This window comes from Saccopteryx leptura, chromosome 10 (genome assembly GCF_036850995.1).
Source record: "Saccopteryx leptura isolate mSacLep1 chromosome 10, mSacLep1_pri_phased_curated, whole genome shotgun sequence".
Lineage (NCBI taxonomy): Eukaryota > Metazoa > Chordata > Mammalia > Chiroptera > Emballonuridae > Saccopteryx > Saccopteryx leptura.
Window position 1 is genome coordinate 19,123,071 of NC_089512.1, and position 22,424 is coordinate 19,145,494.

Consider the following 22,424-nt stretch of genomic DNA (forward strand, 5'->3'; position numbering starts at 1 on the left):
GGGTCCTCTTACAGAAGAAGAAACTAATGTTAAAGGAACATGTGCTAAGTGGATGCTTTTCCAGCCCCATGGCCAACAGGGCAGCTGACATTTCACTCTAGCGACCTTGGGACCAAAACTGGCAACGCCAAGCTGCAAGTCCAAATGAAACTCTGCAGTGGATAGGTAACAGCTCCATTAAGTGCTGTGTAGAATACTCTGTTGTTTACAGATACGGGCATTATATTCTAGTGTCTGCAGGCAGAAGGGAAAGGAATATTTGTAAACATTCATTTGTATCTGATAAAATTCTTCCAGAAAGGATGAAAGAAACGGATAACACTTGTTTTCCTCCAGGAGGTACCCCTGGGACACAAGTGTGGGTGGGAGCCAGTTTACCCGTTTTTTGTTTAGTTTTTTTTTTGGGGGGGGGGGGAGGGGTACCTTTTGGTTTCTAAATGTGAATATATTACCTAATCAAATATAATTCACTTGAAAAATTAGTTTTCAGACACTATTTACTTAGCATATGCCAGACTTTAGGGCAGATGCTGTTCTTAAGAGCTGGAGGGGGAGGTGTAGAGACAGATAAACAAATCACTCCCTTGCAGTGATAGCAAAGCAACAGGGGTGGGGACACTGAGGGGCCCCTGGCCTTGCAGGATGTTAAAGTAAAGAACCAGTTAAAGATTCCTCCAAGAAGTAGGGTTGGGCCAAGTCTTAAAGAGTAAGGTTAAGACCAAGTAGCTAGCACGAATTGCTGTTGGCGTCCTGGAAGCCTGAACTGAGGTGTCAGGCCACAGGAACACAATGGACATCACTCTGAACATTTTATACCAGTCCCTTGGATGCAGGAAAAACAGTGCATGGCAGTGGAAAAAAAGATTGAAAAGATCAGATTCTATAGCATACTCTTGTCCCCTCACCCCCACCCACTTACCCAAACACACCAGAGAATCCCACTGTGTAAGTTTGATAAACGGAACTAAAAGAGCAGATATTTATAGAGTGCTTAGAAGAGCGTCTGGCAGAAAGTGCTTTTATAAATGTTAAAGTCAAATAAAGTCTAGCAGAGACACAAAGCTTCACAAACATCTTCCCAGAGAATTCTCAACGCCCCTGGATTATTCCGGGGGCCAGGCCTGTTGGAAGCTGAGTTTTCTTCCCGACACAACGTTGCTAAGATACTAGACCTAACAACCACGGAAGGGAGACCCGACTTTGAAGGGCAGCGCCGTCCCGCCTGCGACGAGGGTAGCGAGCGCCCTTCAGCCCTCCCTACCCTTTTTCCTCTTTACCGAAACTACAGTCACTAGAGTCGAGCCTCCTGCAATTCCTCCACCCAGGCGATCCGCGGAGAATGGAGAACGCCCTTGGGATGTTGCGCAGAACACCCAGGCGTGGAGAGCAGGTGGCCTCCGTGCGCCCACCGCGCGGTGACAAGAGCGCAGACAGGTGACGGCGGGCGCGCAGTACCCGCTCCCTGCGCCGCTCCCCGCCGACACCCGGGCCCAGAGCCTCCGGGCCAGAGTCTCGTCTCGGCCTGCCCAGGTGCGCGGTGCCCAGCCCCGCCGCGAGGCCGCCCGCCCCGCCTCCCTGCGCGTGGAGCGCGGTGCCCACGCCGCGGCGGGGACGCGCGGCCCCAGCACGCCCCGGAGAGGGGCTTCCCGGAGACGGATCCCGTGCCGTCGGCCCGCCGCCGCTCACCAGTTCCCGGAGCCCACGATGCACACTTTCAGGGGCGACGCTGCCATGACCAGACAGAAACGCAACAGTCCAACGCGTGCCTCTCCACCTGGCCGCTGGCCTCCGCCCGCTCAGCCAGACCCGCAGCGGCTCCCGAGGACCCCGCCCCTCCCGCCTCTCCGCCAATGGCCGCGGCCACCCCCACCCGGGAGCCCCGGGCCACAGCGGACAGCCGGGGAGGACCCGCCCCGCCACTCCCGAGAACCACTGCGCACGCCTGGGCCTGGCTGCCCTCTCCGCCCGGCTCCCTCACCACCCCACCCCTGCCCGAGGCATGCCGGGACTTGTAGTTCACCCCTCCCGCTGCCGCGGGCTCTGCTGGACGGCCCCTCCCACCGCGCCGCGGGCAGCCCGGGGCAGTTACGCAGAGACTTGGGTTTCCGGCGCTGGATGCGGCAGGTCACCCAGTGGGCAGGGCAGATCCAGCGCGGCTCGCGGTGGTGCCCCGCTACTGTAGTGCGCGTCTTCCCAAATGGGAAGAGCTGCCACACTGCAGTTCGGAGCAGAGAGAGAATCCGAGGTGGTCTAGAGTTGGCCAGACTTGGGCCAGAGCTTGAAGTCCCCACACCTGTCTTTCCAGCTTCTGCCTCACTTGTTAGAAGAAGCAAGACAGCCTGGCACCCCCTGAATTCCTTAATGGACTTTTATAACTTCTGAGGCTTTCGGGACTTGGCAGGGCAGTACCTGCGATTCAGTGTGGACGTGCTAGTTAGAGCCAAGAGAGAGACCCGGACGCTGGCATCGTCCACACCCACTTGCTCTGCAGGACTCTTCCCCAGTCTCTCTTTGTTGTGAGACTACTCTTCCTTCCTTCTTGAACACTAGAACTTTATTCATTCTGAGCGTCACTTTCCCCAGGCATGGTGCTAGACTCTGTGGGAAGAGGACACAGTGGTTTAAATCAGTGGTTCTCAAACTCTGCTGCTTATTAAACTCTGAAGGTTTTTTTTAAATTCCCATACCAACACTAACCCCCCGCAGGTTACATCAGGATCTCTCAAAACGTAAGAATTTTTTTCAAGTTCAAGAGATGATTGCGAAAGGTAGTCAAAATTGAGAACCAGAGAACTAAAATACTATTGGAAACTGGCTAAGGAAACAAATTCTCTAGTACCTAGAAAAAATTAAGCCTATTAGTTTAATGCCCAGAGGACTAACTGTTGTTTTTGGTTTCATCTACATTGTATGAAAGATATATTTATATTACTTACGATATTTACTCAAAGAAATAATTAACAAGTGGATGAGAAATCAATCCACTCTCTCACAGATAGTTTGCACTCAGTTATTTGCATTAACAGGCAGATACCTAAGCGAGGATGATGGGGAAAATGGACTATTCAAGCTTTATTCATTTTTTCCTTAGATGTGTGTTATGAAATGGGGCTGTCTCATTAAATAAGAAACTTATGTGCTTGAGGGGAGTATACAGGCATTGCGAAGATTTACAGCAAGTGATTGGTTGGATTTTAGCCTTTGCCTGAAAGATTTATAGCTCATATGGAAACTCCTGTTCCCCAATGTTGTAACCACACATGCATAGCAATGAGCTGCCTGGCTATTCCATGGACATACCTGCACAGCATCACTGTATGGAGTATTCCATCACCTGATAAAACCACCTGATATACACGACCCATTGTGCCAGAATACACAGAGTGGGTAGTCATTTATTTATAGACTGGTTGCAAAGATTAATACAAAAACCACATAGGGAAAGAGAGGGAAGAATTTCAGTCAGAGATGCAGTCAGGCCAGATTAAAATGTAGGGGCTTGTGATCAATGGTTAAAAAAAATCACTTCGCATCAGCCAGATGTGGTTGACAGCATCAAAATGAATAATAGTAAGGGACTTAAACCCTTTGACTAAGATAAAATAACAGTTCATGAACCTGTGGTGATTTAAAAAATAAGTAAATGAGGCAGAGGGAAAACTCACCCTTGCAGTAGAATGCCCGCTAATAAACATGGAAGGAATGATCGTGTTACGTAATCATCAAGGGATGCCCAAAATAGCTGTGAAAGTCTGATGAGGACAGTTACCTAGCCTCAAAGTCTCCACTCAACTTACTTTCTTAAGTTGGAAATGGGGAGGCAGTCAGACAGACTCCCTCATTCGCCCGACCAGGATCCACCCAGCATGCCCACCAGGGGGTGATGCTCTGCCCATCTGGGGTGTGCCCTGCCGCAATCAGAGCCATTCTAGCGCCTGAGGCAGAGACCACAGAGCCATCCATCCAGACCAACTTTGCTCCAATGGAGCCTTGGCTGCAGGAGGGGAAGAGAGAGACAGAGAAGAAGGAGAGGGGGAGGGGTGGAGAAGCAGATGGGCGCTTCTTCTGTGTGCCCTGGCCGGGAATCGAACCCGGGACTCCTGCATGCCAGGCCGACACTCTACCGCTGAGCCAACCGGCCAGGGCCTCCATTCAACTTACTTAACGGAATAAAGAGTAACTAAGAAAATTTTTATAAAGAGAAAACTGGCTGACACCACCTTAACCACGTGGTCAAAGTCAACATATTACCTATGATAGGACAAACCAACACTAGTCTGTCTACTTTAGCTGGAATAAAAGGTTACTATTGGCTGTTGAAAAAAAAATTGAAATAGTTCCTAGATCTTGGCATTTTATAGATTAAAAATATTTGTACTTGTTTTCTTTTCTTTCTTTCTTTTTTTTTTGGATTTTTCTGAAGCTGTTAACAGGGAGGCAGTCAGACAGACTCCCGCATGTGCCCGACCGCAATCCATCCGGCATGCCCACCAGGGGGCGATGCTCTGCCCATCCGGGGCGTTGCTCTCTTGCGACCAGAGCCACTCTAGCGCCTGGGGCAGAGGCCAAGGAGCCATCCCCAGCGCTGGGGCCATCTTTTACTCCAATGGAGCCTTGGCTATGGGAGGGGAAGAGAGAGACAGAGAGGAAGGAGAGGGGAGGGGTGGAGAAGCAGATGGGCACTTCTCCTCTGTGCCCTGACCAGGACTCAAACCCGGGACTTCCGCATGCCAGGCCGACGCTCTACCACTGAGCCAACCGGCCAGGGCCTGTACTTGTTTTCAAGTCTGACATGGAATTGCCAATTTAAAATATTTTCCAAAAAAATATTTTTTTCCATTCAAGGACATAAACTAGTGCTATATACAATTCCCATTTATTTTCTTTCTTTTCATTCACCTTATTCATTTTAATTCAGTTTGTTTTTGAATGAATGAGTAATGCAACCACGTGATTCCAAATCCAAAAGGATCAAATGGGTGGATAGACTCTGGCCGGTTGGCTCAGCGGTAGAGCGTCGGCCAGGCGTGCAGGAGTCCCGGGTTTGATTTCCGGCCAGGGCACACAGGAGAAGCGCCCATCTGCTTCTCCACCCCCTCTCCTTCCTCTCTGTCTCTCTCTTCCCCTCCCGCAGCCAAGGCTCCATTGGAGCAAAGATGGCCTGGGCGCTGGGGATGGCTCTGTGGCCTCTGCCTCAGGCGCTAGAATGGCTCTGGATGCAACAGAGCAACGCCCCAGATGGGCAGAACATCGCCCCCTGGTGGGCATGCTGGGTGGATCCCGGTCGGGCGCATGCAGGAGTCTGTCTGACTGCATCCCCGTTTCCAGCTTCGGAAAAATGAAAAAAAAAAAAGGGTAGATAGTAAAATTCTCTCTCCCTTCCAGCAGCTCCGATTTCCTCCTTTGAGGAAGGTCTAGCTACCAGTTTCTGTGTATTCACATTGTTCTGTTACTTGCTTCCTGCCTTACCATTATTTCATACTTAAAATGTCAATCAATGCCAAAAAAATAAATACAATAAAGAAAAATGAAAATTAAAAGAATAAACTTAGCCTTTCAGGAAACTCTCCCACAAAGTCTATTTTTCGCATTTCTCTGGGGCGCTGAAAATTTTTTCACAGGCTGGTATTAAGTACATTCCTCTAATACCAAGTTAAGACTTATGCGTGGACCACCCTAGAGAGACATTTTAGCTACTCTGTCCTCATAGTATGTATGTCACCACTTTGCTTCCTAAGTACACACTGTATAATCCTCAGTGGTGACATTTGTTCTTCATACAACTGGCTTCAAATGAAACCGGCCATATATAGCTCTTGCCAGTATAGCTATTGACAGTCTAATGAGAAATTACAGAGTTTGGCTGGAGAAAACAATGCCTCACTCTGGAAACATACATGGGCTTTTCTCTCTCTTCCTTGAGGAATAAAGACATAATGGATGAAAGGCACAGTTGGCTGCAAGAACCAAATAGAGCCCCAGACGCTTAGCGGGAGCAGGTGTCGATTGTAATCTGTTCATATCCAAGTTTATTAAATTAGCAAAGAGGTTTGTGCACCAGGTTTTTACCACCAACTGTACTTTTCACCAGTCCTTTAATTAGGATGATGTGAGGATCGGTTGCTTCTTTTAAGGATCAGACTATAAGCTACCTTTAGCTCTGTAGCCAGCTCTCAGGCAAGCACCTGGATCACTTGGAGAACTTGAAAGTTTTATTTTTATTTATTTAAAATTTTATTTATTTATTTTAGAGAGAGGCGAGAGAGAGACAGAGACAGAGAGAGACAGAGAGAGAAAGAAGGGGGGCAGGGAGGAGTGGGAAGCATCAACTTGTAATACAGGAGTTGCTTCTCGTTTGTGCCTTGACGGGGAAGCCCTAGGGTTTCGAACCGGTGACCTCAGTGTTCCAGGTTGACACTTTATCCACTGCACCACCACAGGTAAGGCAAGAACTTAGAAGTTTTAAATATCAAATTTCCAGACTTACTATTGCACTTTACCAGAGAAAGGCAGAGATATTTATTCAGTTTCTACTTGATTAGAAATCAAATGTTAACCTGGACTTGGTTCTCGATTCAAGTCTTGTTTATTTGCTTCTTCAGCAGGTATTCAGTGAACTCCTCCCATGTGCAGGAGCTGAAGATACAATTTGAAGAAAGGGAGGTCTGATAAAGATGCAAGGATCTTCCATAGAGCCCATTTTCTCTGATAAGAGACAATGGACTCCAGGAACAGATGGGAGGAATACCAACCTGGACCCAGAGTGTCAGGTAAGACTTCCTGGAAGAAGGATGTCTGAATTGAAGGATGAGTAGGAGTTAAGTGGAGGAAGAGCGTGTGAAGCAGGAAAAAGAGCACCGTGCATGAAGACTTGGAGGCAAAAGAAAAATAGCCCTTGGTTCCTTTGAGCATCTGAGAATTCAATAAGTTGATGGATAGAGCAAGAAGTAGAAATAGATGAGGCGGACAGGTGGACAGGGACCCGATGATGGAGGTTCTATTGTAGGGGTTTGGATTTTATTTTGAAGGCGGTGGGGGAATATTGAAGGGTTTAGGCTGATAAGTGATGTGGTTATACTTGTCTTTTAGAAGATCACTCTCGTTGCAGCAAAGAGGACGTCCTGGAAAGGATGAAACTGGAAGCAACAAGAAGGTATATAAGCTGTCAGTTGCAGTGCACCAGGCAGCAGGGATGGAGAGAAGGGGACCAGTTCCAGGCAGAACCTGCAGGACCTGACATTTGATGGGTAACAGAGAGGAAAGAGTTAAGGCTGACATCCCGATTTCTGACTTAGACGGTGGGTGGGTGGTGGACGTGGACGGGGTGTTTTGAAGCAGAACTTGCTCTTCTTGGTAAAAACAAAAATCATCTGTGGCTTTTCTGGTTTTCCTCTTTCCTAGACTGTGAAATCAGATCTCACCCCTTGTGTTGAATTTTATCCTAAACAGTATTCAAGATTGTTTGCAGTTTTGCATAACTTTAAGAAATATTCAGGCCCTGGCCGGTTGGCTCAGCGGTAGAGCGTCGGCCTGGCGTGTGGGGGACCTGGGTTCGATTCCCGGCCAGGGCACACAGGAGAAGCGTCCATTTGCTTCTCCACCCCCCCCCCCTCCTTCCTCTCTGTCTCTCTCTTACCCTCCCGCACCCAAGGCTCCATTGGAGCAAAGATGGCCCGGGCGCTGGGGATGGCTCCTTGGCCTCTGCCCCAGGCACTAGAGTGGCTCTGGTCCCGGCAGAGCGACGCCCCGGAGGGGCAGAGCATCGCCCCCTGGTGGGCAGAGCGTCGCCCCCTGGTGGGCGTGCCGGGTGGATCCCGGTTGGGCGCATGCGGGAGTCTGTCTGACTGTCTCTCCCCGTTTCCAGCTTCAGAAAAATACAAAAAAAAAAAAAAAAAAAAAAAAAAAAAAGAAAAATTCAATTAGTAAAAGATTGGCAGTTTGGAAGAATTAAAAAATTTCCATTTGTATATCACTTCCTAATGCAAGACAGGATAAAGCTTAGTCCTCATAACATGATTTTACAAGACACTAGCTTAGTCACTGTCCATGGTCATGGTTTATTCTCTTAATTTTTTTTAAAGAATCAAAGTAATATACATGCACATAGTTGTAAAACGATGCAGTACTGAATAATAGTAATAAGAAATTCTTCCTAGAAATACCTACTTTCAACCACATTAGCTATTTCATCTGCTCTTCTCTTCCATATTTCTATGTAATGTTCTTATGCTGGTTTTTAAAAATTAACATTTTTGAATAAGTGATACATTTATATAGTTCTAAAATAAAATAGTCAAGAAAGACATACAGTTAAAAGTATCCCTTTTTTTCTTATTTTAAAAAAGGTGTCATTTATTGACATTTTAGAGAGAGAGAGAGAAAGATAAACATCAATTTGTTGTTCCACTCATTTATGCATTTAGTAGTTGATTCTTGTATGTGCTCTGAGTGGGGATCTAACCCACAACCTTGGTGTATCAGGGCAAAGCTCTAACCAACTGAGCTACCCAGTCAGTGCCTCCTTGGGTAACCATTGTTATTAGTTTTCTGTGTAGACCTATATATAAGAAAATAACATTATGCATTTACTACTTCTGCCTTTTTAAAAAAATATGTAAAAGGTGGTGCAGTATCCTGTATCAATCACGATACGTTGTAGTAACAATCCAAACATCCATAGAGGAGAGAAAATTTCTTCCTTTCCCCCTTTTTTTCTGCTGGCTGGTCTAATAATCAAATTTACATGAGACAGATCTACAGGAAAAAATAACCAAATTTTATTATGTATGTACATATAGGGGTTCCTTAAGAATATGGGGCCCTAGGACAAAAGTCAGTGGTGCACTTTCAACTGGAATCATTGTGTGTGTGTGTGGGGGGGAGTTGTTATTTTTTTAGGTGAGAGAAGGGGAGATAGTGAGGAAGTCTCCCACATGCACCCCTGACCAGGATTCACCTGGCAACCCCATCTGTGGCTGGTGCTTGAGTACTGAGCTATTATTTGCACCTGAGGCTGATGCGCTCCAACAGAGCCATGCTCAGTGCCCAGGGCCACACTCAAACCAATTGAGCCACTGGCTGCAGGCGGGAAAGAGTGAGAAAGGGAAGTGTGGGGAGAAGCAGATGATCACTTCTGTGTGCCCTGTCGGGAATCAAACCCAGGACATCCATATGCCCAGCCAATGTTCTATCCACCAAGCCACCAGCCAGGGCCATGTGTTTTCAATTGTGTAAAATTTTCTTGTCTTATTTCTTCAAGAACTAGCTCCTATCATTTTTTTTTTTTTTGTATTTCTCTTAAGTTGGAAACGGGGATCCACCCGGCATGCCCACCAGGGGGCGATGCTCTGCCGCAATCAGAGCCATTCCAGCGCCTGAGGCAGAGGCCACAGAGCCATCCTCAGCGCCCAGGCAATCGCTGCTCCAATGGAGCCTTGGCTGCGGGAGGGGAAGAGAGAGACAGAGAGGAAGGAGAGGGGGAGGGGTGGAGAAGCAAATGGGCGCTTCTCCTGTGTGCCCTGGCTGGGAATCGAACCCAGGACTCCTGCATGCCAGGGAGACGCTCCACCACTGAGCTAATCGGCCAGGGCCCATTTTTCTTTATAGTTTCCATCTGAAACTTTTTTTCTTAGGTAAGAAATGGGGAGGCAGAGAGACAGATTTGCACATGTGCCCCAATCCAGATCCACCTGGCAAGCCGCCTATCAGGCAATGCTATGCCCATCTGGGGCTGTTGCTCTGTTGCTTGGCAACTGAGCTATTTTAGAACCTGAGGTGAGGCTATGGAACCATCCTCAGTGCCCAGGGCCAACTTGCTCCAACCGAGCCATGGCTGCAGGAGGGGAAGAGAGAGAGAGAAGTGAGAGGGGGAGGGGTGGAGAAGCAGATGGTCACTTCTCCTGTGTGCCCTGACCAGGACTCGAACCCAGGACTTCCACACGCCAGGCTGATGCTCTACCACTGAGCCAACTGACCAGGGCCCTGTCTGAAAATGTTACCAGTTAACATTTGTCTCCTTCCCTGACATCTTTCCTTTCCTCATTTCCAAATGTTCACCTGCCCCTGCCTCCACTTTCTAAATTTTGTTTCAACTTTTTTTTTTTGACAGAGACAGAGAGAGAGAGTCAGAGAGAGGGACAGACAGGGACAGACAGACAGGAAGGGAGAGAGATGAGAAGCATCAATTCTTTATTGTGGCACCTTAGTTGTTCATTGATTGCTTTCTCATATGTGCCTTGACCAGGGGGTTACAGCAGACCAAGTAACCCCTTGCTCAAGCCAGCAATCTTGGGCTTCAAGCCAGTGACCTTTGGCTCAAGCCAGCGACCATGGGATCATGTCTATGATCCCACACTCAAGCCAGTGACCCTGCACTCAAGCCAGATGAGCCCACGCTCAAGCTGGCGACATTGGGATTTTGAAACTGAGTTCTCCGCATACCAGTCCGACGCTCTATCCACTGCATCACTGCCCAGTCAGGCTGCAAATTCTGTTTTTCTCCCTAACGCTGGCCCTAGGCTGCTGAGTCTTGCTCCATTGGCTGGAGTGTTGACCATACAATCTTATTCTTTCTCGATTGGCTAGTTTAAATGGCCGTGCCAAGGTGGAAGGGAGAGATGGGGATATTATTAACTGGGTAAGGGCATTGAGGCATGGTCAGAAACAACCAGATGACTGGATGAAGGGGGCTGGGGGATTGGTAAACAAGTTAGTTATTTCTCACTCTACTCCCTGGTTAGAGGAATCTGAATGAAGGGGGTTGGGAATTAGTTGAAGAAAAGGCGTGAGTTAAACATTTTCTTTAACTAAGTTATGGGATGTTAAATGGTAAGAAATAAAGATCACCAAATGCCAATTTAAGCAAAAGCTAAATGCATTTGCTTGCCAGGAAAGGGAGAGCTACCTCACTCAGTCTGAGTTCAGGGGGTCTTAGAGCAGAAATGAGAAGGGCTGGACACAGAGCAAGAAGGGAGGGAACAGGCGAAAATGAGGCCATCCTCTGAGAGCAGTTCTCTGGGTGGCAGGCAGGAGGAATGCAAACTCTTCTTTGGGAACAGTCGCTTTCCTTGCAGGTGTCATATCTCTGGTTCTGAGAAGCTTGGATTTGGCCCTGGCCGGTTGGCTCAGCGGTAGAGCGTCGGCCTAGCGTGCGGAGGACCCGGGTTCGATTCCCGGCCAGGGCACATAGGAGAAGCGCCCATTTGCTTCTCCACCCCTCCGCCGCGCTTTCCTCTCTGTCTCTCTCTTCCCCTCCCGCAGCCAAGGCTCCATTGGAGCAAAGATGGCCCGGTCACTGGGGATGGCTCTGTGGTCTCTGCCTCAGGCGCTAGAGTGGCTCTGGTCGCAACATGGCGACGCCCAGGATGGGCAGAGCATCGCCCCCTGGTGGGCAGAGCGTCGCCCCTGGTGGGCGTGCCAGGTGGATCCCGGTGGGGCGCATGCGGGAGTCTGTCTGACTGTCTCTCCCTGTTTCCAGCTTCAGAAAAGAAAAAAAAAAAAAAAGAAGCTTGGATTCGAACCGATCCACGAGGGGTTCTGAAAGGTTCTGATGGGCCCAGGACAGGATTCAGCAAACAGGACTGTCAGAAGATGGTTGAAACTTAGCAAGGTTGTTGTTGTTGTTGCTGTTTTTTTTTAAACAGGGTCTAAGTGTTTTCATTACAGAAGTATGGAGTGGGCATGACAGTTTTACAGGCAGTGTGGAAGATTTCCAGGCGTTACATTCCTGAGTGAGGTATGGCACCGAGGGTGTCTGAAATAGAGGGGGGAGGTTCTGAGAGTGAGAGGGCTGTAGAGAAGGGAAGGATGTCTGTTGGGAAGAGGACTCTTCTGCTATTCTATTTGGGGTTTTAGGGCCACCCCTCTCCTCCAGTTCTGAGAATCTTCCCTGGGTGGTGTTGCTGGTTCCCCTCCAGGCAGCAGTGAGAAAGCTGAAAAGTTGAGCACCCTTTAGATCAGGGGTCGGGAACCTTTTTGGCTGAGAGAGCCATGAACGCCACATATTTTAAAACAATTCCGTGAGAGCCATACAACGACCCGTGTACGTTAAGCATTATCCAATAAAAATTTGGTGTTGTCCCGGAGGACAGCTGTGATTGGCTCTAGCCACCCTCAACCATGAACATGAGCAATAGGAAATGAATGGATTGTAATACATGAGAATGTTTTATGTTTTTAATGTTATTATTTTTTTTATTAAAGATTTGTCTGCGAGCCAGATGCAGCCATCAAGAGCCACATCTGGCTCGCGAGCCATAGGTTCCCGACCCCTGCTTTAGATGAATCAAAAGGAACTCCACCCTTCCCTTTTGGACAGGCTTATCCACGTAGACACCCCCTCGCTCTGCATATGGTCTCTCCGCATTGCCCATTGCCCTTCTCTGTCTTGGGCCTTTGTTCTTGGGTCTTCCGGTTTTGTTTTCTCTCCCAACATATCCCTAGACTTTAATTCCCCTCTGCTCCCCAGGATCCACCTTTTGTGAAGGTTTCCCCAGCTCTTCCCTTCCTCTGGGATCATAGCGTCCAGATCCTTCTCCTTCTTCGCCTGGAAAACTTTAGGAAACTGTACAAAATGTGGAACAGAACAACGATAACTATCCTAAGAAAGAGCTCCTACAACTTTGTGGAGAGGAAACTGAATATTGTCGACGTGAGGAACATCCGAACCCGTAGAGAAGTTTTATGCGAGTTTATTTGCACCGAAACTGATGCCAGGTGCCAGGAAGCAGTATCTCAAACGGAGAGTAACAGTTTTGCAGTTTCTTTCAGGCATTTAAAGTTAAGGAAGGAAGGTAATGGAGATTACAGGAAAGTGGGAGAAAGCCAGGTGGGTATCGGATTACAGGATAGTTAACAAAGATTATGTGCTTTCTTGAGGGTGATTATGCTTATTTCAAAGGTGAGTTAACCTAGAGATGCACAAAAACAATAGGCAGGGCTTGCTTAAGGCAAAGACAAACCTTTTATTAAAGAAGTTAAATGCCTGGGGTGTGACTACCCACCAGGATCTGTCCATTTAGGCATTTATGATCAGATCCTTCTGATTTGAACTCCTTTTTTGCCCACACTATCCTAGTAAAAAAGTGAGCACAGGTATGAAAAGATCATTTGTACCAGTAGAAACACAAATGACTAATAAACAGGTAAAAATATTCAGGTTCAGAAGTAGCTGTATGGAGATTATGGAGAACAGGTGACCTTTAAAAAAATCTCTTCTCAATTTTCTATTATGAATATGTATTATTCTATAACAAAAGAACAACAATAAAATACTTTCAAACCACTGGGATCCAAGTCCTATTTAGTTTATCGTAGGGGAGGAGTGAGGCGATTGTTTGTAAAGGATGGAAGGGGCTTTATGTATTCACCATTCAAAAATTATTTGCATTTGAAGAGGGGTACCCAGACCTTACCACAAGGAGGACACAAATACATTATCTTTTCTTTTCTGGTTTCATTAGATATAGTTTTACTGCTTCCAAAGGGCAGAAAATACAGAATCACCCTAACACAAAGGAGAGGGAACAAACATATCATTTCCTCTGGTTACATAAGCTACGGCATCACTGTTCCCACAGGGCAGAAGATACAGGATCTCTGTCCCCAAAGGGTGGTGTTAATGGTGGGAACTTCTAAGGAGGGATAAAGAGATTTCTGAGCAGGCCTCTGACACTTTAGATCAGGTGTAGTCAATCTTTTTATACCTACCGCCCACTTCTGTATCTCTGTTAGTAGTAACATTTTCTAACCACCCATCGGTTCCACAGTAATGGTGATTTATAAAGTAGGGAAGTAACTTTACTTTATAAAATTTATAAAGCAGAGTTACAGCAAGTTAAAGCATATAATAATAATTACTTACCAAGTACTTTATGTTGGGTTTTTGCTGTTTGGCAGAATAAATCTTTATGAAACAACTAACTATAGTTAAATCTATCTTTTTATTTATACTTTGGTTGCTCCGCTACCGCCCACCATGAAAGCTGGAACGCCCACTAGTGGGCGGTAGGGACCAGGTTGACTACCACTGCTTTAGATCATGCCTTGTGGACAGCTGCTTCCAGAGAGAGCTGCGAAGGATGCAGGCCTGGTGGTATTCCTTGTCAGCTGACCTGTGGAAGAGAAACTGACCTTTCAGTGGATTTTTAGAGGCAGGACCATGATTTGTGGGAAGTCATAAGGAGATTGCTAGGCAGAGATAGAATGGCCCCACAGGAAGTGGGGGTGGTTGGGCGTGAGGCATTAGCACAAGAAGTGTCAGGGCAGAGTCTGGATGAGTGTTTGTCAGGAGACCAGCTCAGGCCTCGAAGGACCAGATGCTTTAAAGGCTACTTTTATAAAACGTATTCATTGATTCTGTTTGTCAATGCAGCTTCCCCGGCTTGCACCAACAGGACCAGCTGGAAAGACAAAGCTGAGTTTACCGCTCACCACCTAATAATACCTGTGCAGAGTTTTGGCAGTAGCTTCACTGAGAAGGCAAGGTCAACACTGATTTAGAATTGGGAATTTAGTTTGTGGTGGGTCTTTCAATGGGAGGGCTGGCGAGCCTGATTAGGATTGGCTATAAAGATGACGAAACTCCCCAGGATTGGTGAGGATTCTGAGGTAAAGGGTTTTAAAGAACTTAGGGTGCAAAGTGCTGATGATATCCATTGAAGAGTTGGTGGGCTTTTCAGGAGGATCCTGTTAGGAACAATCTAGCTAGCCACCTATGTGGGCAGAGTCTTCTGGAATAGTAGAGTCCTGCCAGTGAGGACAGTGGAACACTAAAGTTCAATGAATGCAAATGGTGAAGTCTGTAGGAGCCCACATGTTGGGCAGATAAAAAATATTATGCTCGGTCCTGGCCGGTTGGCTCAGCGGTGGAGTGTCTGCCTGGCGTGCAGGGGGCCCGGGTTCGATTCCCGGCCAGGGCACATGGGAGAGGCGCCCATTTGCTTCTCCGCCCCCCCCCTTCCTCTCTGTCTCTCTCTTCCCCTCCCGCAGCCGGGGCTCCATTGGAGCGGGGGTGGCCCGGGTGCTGGGGATGGCTCCTTGGCCTCTGCCCCAGGCGCTGGAGTGGCTCTGGTCGCGGTGGAGCGACGCCCTGGAGGGGCGGAGCGTCGCCCCCTGGTGGGCGGAGCGTTGCCCCTGGTGGGCGTGCCGGGTGGATCCTGGTGGGGCGCATGCAGGAGTCTGTCTGGCTGTCTCTCCCCGTTTCCAGCTTCGGAGGAGTACAAAAAAAAAAAAAATTAAAACAAAAAAATATTATGCTCACTTTGTTAAAGATGGCGCTGCCCACGTGGAAGCCCATCGCCCAGGTGATAATATTAGTTGCCCTTCTTGCTTGGGATGGGCGTGATTGTATTAATGTGTGTTGGGGGAGGGCTTTCGTGCCAAAAGTTTTTAAAGGACATCACGTTGTTCCAGGGAAGAGTGATTATGTTCTAGAACAGCGATTCTCAACCTGTGGGTTAAAGGCGGCCCTGTGTTTTGGTCGTTCGACCCCGCCGGGGTTGCGACCCACAGGTTGAGAACCGCTGTTCTAGGAGGAGCCCATGCTGGAGGAGAGCAGAGAAAGGCCACGTGGAGGAGAGGAGAAGCAGCCAAGATGGTGGAGTGCTGAAGGAGAAGCCAGTTTATGCAGAGTTTATGCAGGGAGAAGGAGATGGGGAACAGAGGTGAATAGGCTGGTGAGGTACAAACCTTTGATTCTAGGAAACTCGGATAAGTCAGTGGCTTTGGGAGCCCTGAATGGAAAGGGAAGTGTTTTCCCACTGTGTGTATTTCTTGCTCGCTGGGTACGAGCTAGGATAAAGATGATGGCCCACCAGTTCTTGGCTCCGTTGTTTCATTACTGTCTGTCCAACTCAAATGCGAACCTGCATGGGCCAGGCGGCTGTGATGGTGGCCGTGGCTACTGGCCATACACCACAGTTTCAGTCCTCAGTGCCCAGGCTGTTTGTGGGGAGATGTTTTAATGTTGAGCAGGAGAAAGGAGTGCTCTTTTTGTATATTTTCACTCATCTTGCTTTCCCAGGTCAGCTGCTTTACTGGGAAGGGAATGCTCGGAATGTGAATCAGTTAACCGGCCACTTAGATTTCTTACCTCAGGTGAGCTCTTCTTAGACAACTCAGCCCTGTGTTGTTATTAATATTTACCATTTATTGGGTGCTATATGTCCAGCCAACACATTTTCATGAAATATCTACCAGGAGTAGGGTCTGTGCTACACATTATACAGTCACCATTCATTTCTTTGACAGTTTTTCAATGAACACCTATTTGGTGTTGAGCAGAGTGCTAGGTGCCAGATACGCAGTTGTGAACAGGACACAAGTCCTGTTTTCAGGTAGTTGATACATTAGAATCTAATCTTCAAAGCAATTCTGAGGGTACATTGTGCTCATGTTCTTTATGGAGGAAGGGTCAGGGGTGCAGAGTGCTTAAGTGACTTGCCCCTGTCTTCCTGGTCGCTGATATTGGGGTTCAGAATGAGTCACCTCAAGGTGTGCCTCTATAGTAGGCTGATTGTTCTGAGCTGAAGGTAACTTTAGCCTCAGGCTCGAGAGAAACTCTGCCCCTCCCTTAACCACCTAGAAGGGGCCTTGCCCATAAGTGATTATCAGAGACAACCTCTTTTGACCTATTATATAAAGCAGGACACACTTCTATTTGCTAAGAATCTGCTCCTCTTAAGATCCTGCAAGATCCTTGGAAGCTCCCATGGTCCTTTACTTCATTCCTAGCTCGGGGTGTCATGGATCCACGTTCCCTTTCTATCTGAACCCCTCCGGCAGGTGGGGTCTCTACCCTCTCATGTATGCGGGGTTCCCATACATATGTAGGTATCAAATTAGGTTATTTTCTCTTGCTAATCTGTGCTTGTTTGGTTTTGTTTTTTATTTTTCTGAAGTTGGAAACGGGGAGGCAGTCAGACAGACTCTGCATGCGCCCAACCGGGATCCACCTGGCATGCCCACCAGGGGCGATGCTCTGCCCATCTGGGGTGTTGCTCTGTCGCAACCAGAGCCATTCTAGCACCTGAGGCAGAGGCCACAGAGCCATCCCCAGTGCCCGGGCCAACTTTGCTCCAATGGAGCCCTGGCTGCGGGAGGGGAAGAGAGAGACAGAGAGGAAGGAGAGGGGGAGGGGTGGAGAAGCAGATGGGCCCTTCTCCTGTGTGCCCTGGCTGGGAATCGAACCTGGGACTCCTGCACGCCAGGCCGGCGCTCTACCACTGAGCCTACCGGTCAGGGCCGCTAATCTGTGCTTGATTACTAGACCATCCAAAAGAACCTTGAGGGTAAAGGAAGGCTTGTTCACCCCCCTCCCCCATACTGAGCTGCAGGAACCCTCCTTAATCAGATGGAAGACCTTGTCTTTATCCTCTAATCTTTGTTTATCTTGGGCCTGGTTACTCTTCCTTGTGTTAAGGCCTAAAATTCCTTCTGCCTCCTGGCTTTCCTGGTCTTTCAACACATGGCCCTAAATCCTTTGCTCCCTCATCTGCCCCCCAACTCACTGCAGGATTAAATTGGGAAGTGGTCACTCTTTCCTGGGGCTAAAAATAATCTGCAACCATCTCTTCCCCTGAGAAATAAGTTAGTATCACTCCTAACTTCCTCCAGAGGGAATGCGATATTTTCTTCTACTCTTGAAACAAGCCCAAGTTGATTCAGCAATCCGGAAGCAGAGCTGGAACTAGAAATGATTCAGGACTCTAAGTCAACTTTTATCACATCCCACTGCATGGATCTTTTTTTTTTTTTTGAAAGATCTCTACTGCACTCATCAAGACCAAGCAATGAATAAATATTTTTAGTACATGAACTGCTGTGAATTGAGGTTATCCAAGATACGTGACTAATACCAGGATCTGGGCTCTGGCGTTACATTCCAGGTAAAAAAAATACCAGAAAGAGGAAACCTTGCATTCGAAAGAATTTATTTTCTCACATGCTTCTGAATCAGCTTGTCAAAATAAGATGGCTGACCTGTTTTTAAATTTCACATATTTTTCAAAATATGTTAGAGAATAAAAACAGGAAATTAAGGATTTGAGAACTGACCGATGCTATAGTTCATCTGTCTGGAAGACCGTAAGATACCCCCAAGTCTTTTGCTTGGAAGTATAAAGTATGTAAGTTGTAATGCCGGGCTGTTGGCCACATTGGCACCAGGTGCAGGTCTGTGCAAGAAGCTCACACCTCAGGTTTGGCTTCCCCTTTTGAGCTCTGTGTCCTTGTGTGAAAGAACTTCCTAAATCCCAAAGACAGTCGACATTCTACGAACATTAGCTATTGTGAATGAAACCACAATTAAAACTTATAGGGAGGCCCTGGCCAGTTGGCTCAGCGGTAGAGCGTCGGCCTGGCGTGCGGGGGACCTGGGTTTGATTCCCAGCCAGGGCACATAGGAGAGGCACCCATTTGCTTCTCCACCCCCCCTCCTTCCTCTCTGTCTCTCTCTTCCCCTCCCGCAGCCAAGGCTCCATTGGAGCAAAGATGGCCCGGGCGCTGGGGATGGCTCCTTGGCCTCTGCCCCAGGCGCTAGAGTGGCTCTGGTCGCAGCAGAGCGACGCCCCAGAGGGGCAGAGCATCGCCCCCTGGTGGGCAGAGCGTCGCCCCTGGTGGGTGTGCCGGGTGGATCCCGGTCGGACGCATGCAGGAGTCTGTCTGACTGTCTCTCCCCGTTTCCAGCTTCAGAAAAATACAAAAAAAAAAAAAAAAAAACTTATAGGGAAATTAGTACCAGATTAAAAAATTATCTAAGATTAGAGAGCGTTATAAGGAAGAAATTATTTACCCAAGGTGAGGCTGTTAAATGCTCAGTGGAGATCAGTAACATTAAAGGGGTTTAATTCTTCCAAGCATTCTTTCATTTTGTCTTTTGAGAAAAGCGTCCTCGAGTAGGGCATTTCCGAAAGTTCTGAACCGAGAGTAAACCTAGTCTACATTCAACTCTTCATTTCAAGGGGGAAACTGAGACTCAGTGAGACTAAGCGATTTGACTGAGGCCACACAGCAAGCGGGTGTCCGGGCTGGGCCAGGAAATCAGTGTCCATTGTATAGCTCATTTGGTCCTTGTTTGCACTGCCTTTCTCCATGTTTCCAATCTGGAACACCCTGTATTTCTGCCCCAGTTTCCCTGAGATTATAAATACAGCTCACTGCCCTTTTTCGCCTACCAATCTTTTTTTTTTTTCTGAAGTTGGAAATGGGGAGGCAGTCAGACAGACTCCCACATGTGCCCGACCGGGATCCACCCGGCACGCCCACCAGGGGGCGATGCTCTGCCCATTTGGGGCGTTGCTCTGTTGCAACCAGAGCCATTCTAGCGCCTGAGGCAGAGGCCACAGAGCCGTCCTCAGCATCCGGGTCAGCTTTGCTCCAATGGAGCCTTGGCTGTGGGAGGGGGAGAGAGAGACAGAGAGGAAGGAGAAGGGGAGGGGTGGAGAAGCAGATGGGCGCTTCTCCTGTGTGCCCTGGCCGGGAATCGAACCCGGGACTCCTGCACGCCAGGCCGACGCTCTACCACTGAGCCAACCGGCCAGGGCCTACAATCTTTTTCTTTTTCATTCTTTTTAATTTTTTTTAACTTGATGACAGTGAAGGGGAGAGAGAGAGAGAGAGAGAAACATTGATTTGTTGTTCCACTTATTTATGCATTCATTGGTTGATTCTTATATGTGCCCTGACCAGGGATTGAACCTGCAAGAGATTGGGATGATGCTCTAACCAGCTGAGTTACCCAGCCAGGGACCACCAATTCTATTCTTGCTCTTCCCTTTGCCATCCCAAATTGCCACCCAGCAGGCATGTATTAGGCACACGATATCACATTCCTTCTTTTTCTCTACTTTTTCTAGTCTCTTCTGACCTGAAATCATTAATCTTTTCTCAAAAGTCAGAAACAAAACCAAAAAATTAGCCACCTATCCTTTCTCTAAGTAAGTTAAGTGGCTGTCTAGGTCGCTAAATCCAGCAACTTGTATAAGACCTGCACCCTCCTTTGACATGGAGGAGCAGCATTTGACAAGTGAAGGGAGAATGCGTTCATTCAAAGATTTTTTTTTTTAGATTTTTAAAATTCAATTTAGAGAGAAGAGAGAGAGAGAGAGAGAGAGAGAGAGAGAAGGGGGAGGAGCAGGAAGCATCAACTCCCACATGTGCCTTGACTGGGTAAGCTCAGGGTTGAACTGGTGACCTCAGAGTTCCAGGCTGACACTTTATCCACTGTGCCACCACAGGTCAGGCTCATTCAGAGGTTTTTAAGCTGCATAGGACTTCAAGGTTTTCCAACAAGGACTTTGCCTTGATGGTGTCCACTTAGCACCTGATTATGATAGTTAAGTAACTTTAATTTTACTGTGGATAATTTAAAAACCATATGTTCATCTCATTACTCATTTATGATTTTACTTACAAAGTAAATATTTACTAAACCCCTACTATGTGCCAGGTCTATGCTGGATCCTAGAAATAATACCTTCACTATCCTGACTTCTAGAGCCGTAGATTGATTTTGCCTGTTTTTAAAATTTATAAATGGAGTCTTTTGTGTTGTCTCATCCTTTTAAATGACTATGTGTTATTTGCATTGTATGGACATATGATTTATTTAACTAATCTCCTCCAGATGGTGTTTAGGTTGTATTCCATTATTTGCTATCACAAACAAATGCCGCAGTACATTTTTCATAAAATAATACCAATAAATTCTTTAAAATAGGACTAATATATCAGGATGTCTTTTTTTTTTTTTTAGCTACAAGAAACATCAGAACCAAATAAAAGCTGCCTAAACAGTGAAGACATTTGTTGTCTTACTAAGAAGTCTGGAAGTGAGCGGCTCTCGAGCTGGTGAAGGCAATGGCCCAATGCCATTGGTGAGCCTTACGTCCTTCTCTCTCTTTCCTCCAGCTGGATGGACCCTCAAGATTGGCCTCCTACGTGGTCCCAAGATAGCTGCTGTTTATGTTGCCTGTCCTGTGATATTTCTGTTCATATATATTTTGCCTATTTTTTCTATTGGGTTGTTTTGTTGTTTTAATTCTTTTTTTTTTTTTTTTTTTTACAGAGACAGAGAGAGAGAGTGAGGGATAGACAGGGACAGACAGACAGGAATGGAGAGATGAGAAGCATCAATCATTAGTTTTTCGTGGCGCATTGCGACACCTTAGTTGTTCATTGATTGCTTTCTCATATGTGCCTTGACCATGGGCCTTCAGCAGACCGAGTAACCCCTTGCTTGAGCCAGTGACCTTGGGTCCAAGCTGGTGAATTTTTGCTCAAACCAGATGAGCCCACGCTCAAGCTGGCGACCTTGGGGTCTCGAACCTGGGTCTTCCGCATCCCAGTCTGACGCTCTATCCACTGCGCCACCGCCTGGTCAGGCTGTTTTAATTCTTTTTATAAAACTTTATATATTGATTTTAGTGAGAGACGAAGGGAAAGAGAAAGAGACAGGAACATCAAGCTGTTCCTGTATGTGCCCTGATTGGGGATCGAACCGGTAACCTCTACGCTTCGGGATGATGCTCTAATCAACCGAGTTATCTGGCCAAGGCTAAAATTGAATTCTTTAAACTCTTTTATTATTGACTTTTTTACTTCTTTTTTCATTTAAGAAAATTTATCAATTGATTTTTAGAGAGACAGACAGACAGAAACACCGATCTGTTCCTGTATGTGCCCTTACCGGGGATAGAACCTGCAACCTTTGCGTATCAAGATGACACTCTGACCAACCAAGTTATTTGGCCAGGCCAGTTTTTTACTTCTTCAAATTTCCAGCATGCATGGGCTATCCAGGTCATTTCCTTGTCCTTTGGTCACATATGTTTCACCTTAAATTTAGTGGCTGAATTTAATTTAATCAGGCCCGAATCCTTTTGTTTCACCTACATGTTAATGTCCTTAATTTACCCTGTTTCACCTTGTTTCAGAAATGTCTTTCTTTCCTGTCTTTCTTTACTATCTCTGAGTTATATACTTGTGCATTTTTTAAAAAATATACCAAGCAGATATGATCTTGCCTGAAGTGGAAACTATATGCTTAGAGTACCCTGGTCAGCAAACTGTGGCTCGTGAGCCACATGCGGCTCTTTGGCCTCTTGAGTGTGGCTCTTCCACAAAATACCACGTGTGGGCACTACCTTGATAAGGAATGTACCTAACTATATAGTTTAAGGGTTGTTTTTGTTTGTTTTTTTTATAATTTTTATCTATTTATTCATTTTAGAGAGGAGAGAGAGAGAGAAAGGGGGGAGGAGCAGGAAGCATCAACTCCCATATGTGCCTTGACCAGAGAAGTGCAGGTTTTGAACCGGCGACCTCAGCATTCCAGGTCAACACTTTATCCACTGCGCCACCACAGGTCAGGCTGTTTTTTTTTTTTTTTTGTTTTTTCTGAAGTTGGAAATGGGGAGGCAGTCAGA

The 22,424-nt window shown here is 47.1% G+C and overlaps 1 protein-coding gene across 2 annotated transcripts in view; it reads right to left on the bottom strand.

Annotated features, from left to right (window-relative positions):
- GPD1L (glycerol-3-phosphate dehydrogenase 1 like) overlaps nt 1-1,843 on the bottom strand; it is a 48,870-nt gene extending 47,027 nt beyond the window's left edge. The window contains exon 1 of one of the 2 annotated variants that reach the window (XM_066350320.1): nt 1,687-1,843. In XM_066350320.1, the coding sequence (XP_066206417.1) occupies nt 1,687-1,733 (47 nt within the window). In that variant the 5' untranslated portion in view covers nt 1,734-1,843. Of the gene's footprint in view, nt 1-1,277; nt 1,516-1,686 lie in introns of those variants that run through there. The other variant, XM_066350321.1, reaches the window with a different exon arrangement.
- Between the last annotated feature and the right edge of the window lie 20,581 nt (nt 1,844-22,424).